Here is an 8057-nt window from a genome sequence, read left to right as displayed (position 1 = left end):
GGTAACTGGCTGAAGCTATTTGTTATCAGTGTGGATGTATTGCGACCAAAACTGACAGTATGTGTTAAACACTGCAGAATGCCCAGGTGCCTCCAGGGAATGTATCTTAACAGGGATTATAAAGGGACATTTTCTTCTCAAATGCATGAGTTGGTTGGACATTTTAACTGGCCAAGGGTGAGAACTGGCAGCGTTTATCAGTCTCCTGAACTACTGTATGTGTATTTGTTAAACTCTACAGAAGGGACAGGTGCCAGTGAACCCACCTGTCTTGCGATGTTTCATGAAGAGCTATTGTCTGAATTTTTACCTCTACTTGAGAGAGATGGCATATGCAAGCTTAAGTATTGGAGGCCCACACAACATAAGACTGGCTGTTCCTTTTGTTTTCTTTTAATCTACTATCTTGTTGTATCATAACATAAATAGCAGTGTCTATCAGTAAAATGTGGAGATTACTTATGTATTAACAGATGTTAATGAAGTAATTCGAAATAATCTAAGTTTTTTATGAGAGATTTAACCCATTAAATATATAGTGTACGAGATTTTTAAAATCATGATTTAAGTGCGATTTAGGACATTAATTTTGTTTAATTATAGTTGTTAAGCTTAGCCAATTGGTTCATAACTGTACAAATTTGTATCTTATTGCATGGCAACACGATGAAATGACATGGTGGGGAACGCACAGAGACAGCAGCCAATAACAGTCAGACCGAAAGGTGTAGTGAGGGCATAGAAAGTGTTGTGAGAATTGATGTTTAGATGTGGAAGGCATCTAGATTAAAGACTTTCGTCAGGTCTTGAAAGAATCGAGATGTTTCCATTTTAATGGACTTCTGTCACTGACTCACAGTAGTCAAGACGTTTCAGTTCTGTGTGTCTCCTAGGATGTATACGTTCCTGGATTTTACTTTTTTATGTACACAGTTATTTAGAAGATTTTCATTTGGCGGAACTGTAGGTGAGTAGAAAAACTGTGTGTTAAGTGTGGTCAGACACGGGAACAGTTTGAACAGTTTTCGGAAATTGTGAGACCTTAAATTTTTCATGTAAACTGACTGCCACTAGAGTGACTGAAAATATTAGTGTCAATAATGCAGAGATGATATTCAATAAACAATAAAAATTTAAACATATTCTTTGTTTGGCCTAGCTCTTTTTTAAAATGCATCTCCAACTTCATTATTGTAATTATAACACAGCCAGCAAGTCGGTTAGGATATTATAAACTTGAGCTCATCATGAAGGGGACTATTTTGCAGCAGTGTGCAACTGTGCACTGGACAAAATCAAATGAGTCAAAATCCAGGTATAATCCAATTGTACATTGATGTTCCCCTCCTGAGGAAAAGTTAAAATCCACAACATGGAGTTGTCGCCCACATATAGATATGCAAAAACTGAAATTGTTCTTGATGCTTTACAACACAATTGATAAAGCCAGAAAAAAGTGAGAGGACGCTGTGGGCATTTACAGGTGTGTGGGGTAATACATCACAGTAAAGCACGATTTATATATGCATGTAGCATAAAAGATGTCCCCTATTCATTCCATACTACAAGTAGAAAGACAACATATGATTATGGTTCAGATTGTGTAATAAATACACCAACAGATGGAGAAAAAAGTGGAACATTTAGTACTGTTAGATCTGTAAAAAACAGAACAAAAAATCAATACTTAACTTTCATCTTCATAGCAGAAGACAAAGTGATTGGCTGTTTTTTTTTTTTAAACATTTATAAGGATGAAGCAATAATCTATTAAATGTCAACCAACTCTATACATTTCGGTGTTTAGATTTTACTAAATGCACCCAGACTTCTCATGGGTAGTACTAAGCGACAATGGCTGGCCGTCTTGTGTGGCATAGCGCTCATAAATTACATGCACAAACCTTCCTCTTCAATCAGTCTATCTGTTATTGAATACCTTTATGTAAAGACAGAGAAACGCGCCAGTAGACTACAATTTAGTAACATGTGTAGATTTCCGAAGCAAGTGCTTCATTTTTTGCGTCTCTATAGCTGTACTCCTCGCGAACATTTTTAGTCTTTCAAGTTCTCCAGAATCTCTGTCATTAAACTTTAGTCCGCCACGCACTGTCATGTTAGCCACATGTAAACATCGCTTATTCCTGCCTGCAGTGACACAATACGAAATTCTGTCTTGCGGTTATCACGACACACGGCACATTCTGTGAGGTATAGGTGCACTTGCCTTAATTTGTATATACGTCACGAGAGGTACTGTGGCTGTGGCCCTTTCAAAGATATACTTTGGCTTTCTTGAAGGCATTGTCATGATTGCAGCAGCCATTCTAGCAGATGAACTAAAGCAGAAGCTCTTTATATGTTCAACTGGTTCATTCATTGGAAATTTGGAAGCTACTACTGTCTTTTTCTTTCTTTAAAAGTATCAGCTTGCCCACTCCATACTCGTTACTTACATAGTACTGTACAGTACGAGAAGTACTTACGCAGCTCCCCCAACGCTACAAAAATATGATGGTTGTGTGAAGCATGTTCCAATTTGTGTGAAAAAATACAACTATTGCTGTATTTTCTTTCTTTGAACGTGTGGACCTGTCAACTGTATAATAATATTTCGTATAATGGCAAGTTCTTAAGGAGAAGCTCCCATACTGTTAAATAAATGTGCTGATTGTGTGTAGTGTGTTCTAATTCGCGCGAAAAATTACACTTCACTGCCAGGAAACTAAACTTCTTCCTTTGCTCTTGAAAGTAAGTGAAACACCACCAGAAATATGCCTAGACCAGGACCTGAATATATTTCGTCTGCGTATGTGCTTAACTTGAAGATATTCTTGTATGGAAGAGAAGGCTCCTAAAATAACTAGTTTGTAAATTTTCTTTTATGCTTCATAGGCAGCTGACAGTGAGACTTGGTCACCTCTTACTTGTTTCTCACATGTGTAAGTCTTTTTTTATTTTATTTTTGTTCTGACGATGAGTAGTAGTTTTTTTTTTTTTGCTAGATAATCAACGTGTTTTGAATATTGTCTCGCAGTTTCTCTGTTTCACGTCTAATTTGAAAATTAATGACAACGAAAAGTCCAAGAAGCTCTCAGAACTGTGAAGGTCAATAATAAATTTTTCGCAGATGGAATGACTCGAACCAAAACTACCACAGTGGCAATTGCAGCTCCTCACCCACTACACCACATTGATGATTTGCAATTCATATCTTTGTCCTGCGTCAGACGTCTCCTGAAACCTTTAAATGGCAATAACTCATTATCTGATGTTTATATGAAGACATTCTTTCTAGACATCCTAGGTATGCTAGTGTTTTGGAACAGCATTCAGTTAAAGAAAATAAGTTATATGTGGTTGTAATACAAAACGCACAAAATAGGAACTTGATAAATTTCACACTAGACTCGCATTCGGGAGGAGGATGGTTCAAATCCGTGTCAGGCCATCGTGATTTAGGCTTTCCTGATTTCCGTAAACCGTTAAGGTAAATGCCGGAATGGTACCTTTGAAACGGCACGGTCGACTTCCTTCCCCATCCTTTCCTAATCCGATGGGACCGATAACTTTACTGTTTGATCCCCTCCCCCAAACCAACCAACAAATTCCAACATGGCCTCACTCAGGTGCTTCCATCCAAAGCATATCTTTGAAATGAGAGCAGCTACAGTATCTCTCGTAAAAGTACATGCAAATAAAGGCACGCGTGTAAAAGTCGGATGACGAATGGTCGGACCTTTGGGTCAGACGTGTCGACATGCAAAATCGGTTTGTCGGTCATCCAGCAAGCCTACACACGTACAATTTGCTGGTGGATGATAGATCTGAGCGTCATAAAGGCCCTTTAATCGTTTTTCGAAAAGAACCACGAAAAATTAAAATCAGTTAGGGCACTCGGACCTTCGACAAAAGCTAGTGTTGAGTGTAAATATGTAAATGTTTTCATTGCACATGATACATCGACCAACTTCATCCTCCCGCTATCTTCATACGTCCATTAGATCGCAACATTCGTTTCCAATTCTAATTGTTTTTCTACATTCGTCCATGTTAGCACACGACTCTTAGCTTTATAACATCAAGATGTCAAAACTGAGATTGTTACTTTGTATTAAAATTGAGACAATGTGTTTGTTTTTCAAAGTTTTCCTTACATTGAACTGAATAATACGGTGATTGTAGAAATCAAAGAATTTCACTGGTTTATCTTTGTGAGTGCGCAAGTCACGTTTTTTTAATGAATTTGACCTAGCTGGAGCGGGCATTCGGCTGTTGATACAGTGTTGTGAATTATGTCGATTCCTAGAAAAATTGCAATTTTTGGTGCCAGCGGCCAGATAGGAATCAAAGCCACAGAGTTCGCTTTAGAACATGGTAATTAATCGTTTGACAATAAGGAAACGTCTGATTTCTTATTCTTGTGACATGAAAGAAATATCAACATACCAACGCTAAACTACGTTTAGAAAGTAGTGCAAATGGCTCTTCTCCGTTGATATTGATTCATGATTGTTTCTGATTTCCCAGTACCTCTAAATTAATCGATGACAATACATGGGATATTTATATATAGAGTAAATAAGCGATTAAACGCCGGTTTTGTAATGACTGCAAAATGACTCGATTTACGTACAGTATGTGATGTTTGCTATCGGTTTTATTTCAGTTACTTCTGCAAGGAACCTGAGCGTTGAATGTACCTAATAGATTTGAATTCCATGTTTGTTCAGTTGGTGAGCACATTATTATTCCTGTGTTTCTGTAACTCCATTGTCAAGACAGCAAAGTGGTTCCCCTCTTTGAAAATGTGAAAGAGTGATGTTAAGAAGCACAGTCCACTCTCGATCCAATAAAGCATAACCAAGGTTCTTCAGAAAGCAGTGTAAGAATGCGCTATAAAATTCCTGGAAAGCTAGTGTTAATTGAGTACTCATCAGTCTGGCTTTCGAAAACGGAAGTCAATAAATGGGGTCCTATATACATTTCTAAATGAATTTTATAGTGTACTCAATGAGAGAAAGCATATATCATAAGTATTCCTTGATCTCATTAAGGCTTTAAACCCCATCAACCACGTATTAGGCCTTCTTCTGGATAAACTACGGAACTGTGGAATTAGGGGAAAAAATGCAGTGACTGATTTAGATCATGTCACTCAGAATGAGTACAAAAAGTTATCACAGAAATGTGAAAGTATGCAGTCAAAGGAGCAACTTGGGCCATTTCTGTTTATTATATCTATCAATGATCTGCCCCAGAGCATTTAAAAAAGATCTAGCAGGAATGTTTGCTGTTGATACAAGTACACCAAAGCAATGTGTCAGTGAGCTTCCTAACAAGATTTCTGACACACATTCCAAGCTGGTAAATTGGCTAAACACAAACAAACTGTTACAAAATAAGAACAGTACTGTTCATAAATTTTCGCCAATCACATATAGTTTTGTCAAGGATATATGTTGTCAGATTTGAAACTGAACCTACTGACTAGTAGATAACCACTAAATTCTTCAGTTTGTGGGTCAGTTATACTTTACATACAAAAAAGGTTCTTAAAGAGACAATAGATTTTGCTAAGCATTTGATGTCCTGAGTAAAGTCTGAGAGGTCAAAGAACTAAAATGTGCATGTGTTGTACTTGTACACTCAATACTTACGTATGTATTGCATTCCATTTTGAGCTGTCTCACACAGAGATGACAATATTATGAAAAGGATACATCACTACTCATTATATTGTGGAGAGACTGAGTCGCAGGCAGGCACAGCAAAAAGACCGCTGAACAAGTAAGCTTTTGGCCAAACGGACTTCTTCCAGAGGAGACAACACACACATTCACTCAAACACAACTCACACACTCATGATCACTGTCTCTGGCCACCAAGATAAGACTTCAATCAACCACATATGATGGGAGAAGCAGTCTGGTTGGTGGGGGTAAGTAGGAGGCTAGGGCAGAGATAGCAGAATAGGGGTGGGGAACAGTAAAGTGCTGCGTGTGGAAGCATAGAGTGACATGGTGGGGAATGTCCTACCCACTATCCTTCCAACCCCTCCCACAGTGGTATTCCACCACCCACTGGGCCTACACAGTATCCTTGTCCATCCCTACTCCCAACCCCATGCCTCATGGCTCATATCCCTGGTCTAGACCTAGATGCAAGACCTGTTCCACACATCCTCCTACCATCACATTCTCCAGTCCAGTCACGAGCATCACCAATCGCATCAAAGCCAGGGCTACTTGTGAAAGCAGTCATGTGATCTACAAGCTAATTTCAACCACTGTGCGGCATTGTACATGGGCATGACAACCAACAAGCTGTCCATGTGAATGGCCACTGACAAACTGTGGCCAAGAAACAGCTGGCTCATCCAGTTGCTGAACATGATTCCCAACACACTGCTCTTCACTTCAATGTCTGCTTCAAGTCTGTGTCATCTCAATCCTTCCTACCAACACCAGCTTTTCTAAATTGCACAAGTGGGAACTCTTTCTGCAATAAATCCTACGTTCCCATAACTCCTCTGGCCTGAAACTTCTTTAGTCGCTGTCCTTCACCCACCTTTCTCCTTCTCTGTTGCCACTCTAACACTACAGAGCCTTCTGTTCCACCACCACACCCACAGTGTTTTTATGTATGCCCTCTCACTGTCTGCTCCCACCCCACTCCCCTCCGACTGCACCTAGCTGCTCTACTCTCTCCCCACAATGTACCTGTATGCTCCCACAAGTGGCAATAGTGTCTACCCCAACTGTACCTTGCTACTTCCTATCCCTCTCCCTCATCGCCCCAGCCTCTTCCTTACCCACCTTTACCACCCAGATTGCTTTTCCCATCATGTGCGGTTGCCTGCAGCCTGGCCTAGGTGGTGGTGGTGGTGGTGGTGGTGGTGGTGGTGTGTGTGTGTGTGTGTGTGTGTGTGTGTGTGTGTGTGTGTGTGTGTGTGTGTGTGTGTCCGTCTTCCAGAAGAAGGCCTATTTTCTGAAAACTTACTTGTTTAGCACACTTTTTGTTGTGCCTGTTTGCAGCTGAACATCTCCACTATACGGAGAATAGCAATCTATCATTTTTGTAATATTGTCGTTATTCCATCCTGGATTTCACACAGAGATGTTTATTGTGCAGAAGATAGTTTTATTGATGAAAATTTGCTATTTTTAAGAAAATAAAAATAGCCAGTGTCATCAGACCCATCATTCCAACGATAATTGGTCAACGGCTATGTAAACGATGTAACAATGTAAGATACATGGGACTTCTTCTATACAACAAGCTGCCCAATAACTTAAAGTTGAATAGAAAATGATTCAGAGTAAAAGTGAAAATAATACTATATATTCGAAAGAACAGACATCACTTATATATAATTAAAATGAAGGTGGCGAATGATGTCTTTAGTACGGATGCACACCAGGGTCAAGCTCTTATGGGAATCAATGAAATGCCATGAGTAATGAGAATAATGGGTAGATGCAGTATATTAATTGTGTGTTGATAAGTTGAGAATTGAGGCCTGGCAGGAGGCATGTTAGGGTAGTCTGTGCAGCTACATTGACCCCTGTGTCTGGATGGTTTAGTGGTCAGAACATCTGCCTAGTAAATGGGAGACCCGGTTTAAAATCACAGTCCAGTACAAATTTTCAACTTTCCCCATTGATTTAAATCAGTGCAACCTTTGAACTAATGTCTGTAATTCCTTTGTGTGTTAAAAATAATGCATCGGAACTGCTTCTATACAGTAGTAGAATATATGAATACAACTCTGAAATAATCAAGTTAAATATTTTCTTAAATGTTATTAGTTTTTAGCTGAGTAATTCAATTCTACAGATGTAACCATTGTTTTCTCTTACAGAGTTTATTACAGTGTAATTGTAACTTGTCCCATATTTATTGTTTTTTCCTAATTGTGTGTTAGTAACAATATTTATACAAACTATAATTGTTACTTGTTCCATATCCACGTGTATCAACACACAGCAGGATTACTGGAATCAATAAAAATCAAACAAATGATCAGTAAAATCAAAATACCAAATTCTTTATTT

The 8057-nt window shown here is 38.8% G+C and overlaps 1 protein-coding gene across 1 annotated transcript in view; it reads left to right on the top strand.

Moving 5' to 3' along the window:
• Positions 1–4220: 4220 nt before the first annotated feature.
• LOC124804778 (flavin reductase (NADPH)) overlaps positions 4221–8057 on the top strand; it is a 66862-nt gene continuing 63025 nt past the window's right edge. The window contains exon 1 of the mRNA XM_047265103.1: positions 4221–4377. Within this exon, the coding sequence (XP_047121059.1) occupies positions 4296–4377 (82 nt within the window). The 5' untranslated portion in view covers positions 4221–4295. The remainder of the gene's footprint in view (positions 4378–8057) is intronic.

This window comes from Schistocerca piceifrons, chromosome 1 (genome assembly GCF_021461385.2).
Source record: "Schistocerca piceifrons isolate TAMUIC-IGC-003096 chromosome 1, iqSchPice1.1, whole genome shotgun sequence".
Taxonomy (NCBI): Eukaryota; Metazoa; Arthropoda; class Insecta; order Orthoptera; family Acrididae; genus Schistocerca; species Schistocerca piceifrons.
The sequence above is the reverse complement of the archived record's forward strand: the minus strand, read 5'-3'. Positions and strand labels throughout refer to the sequence as shown.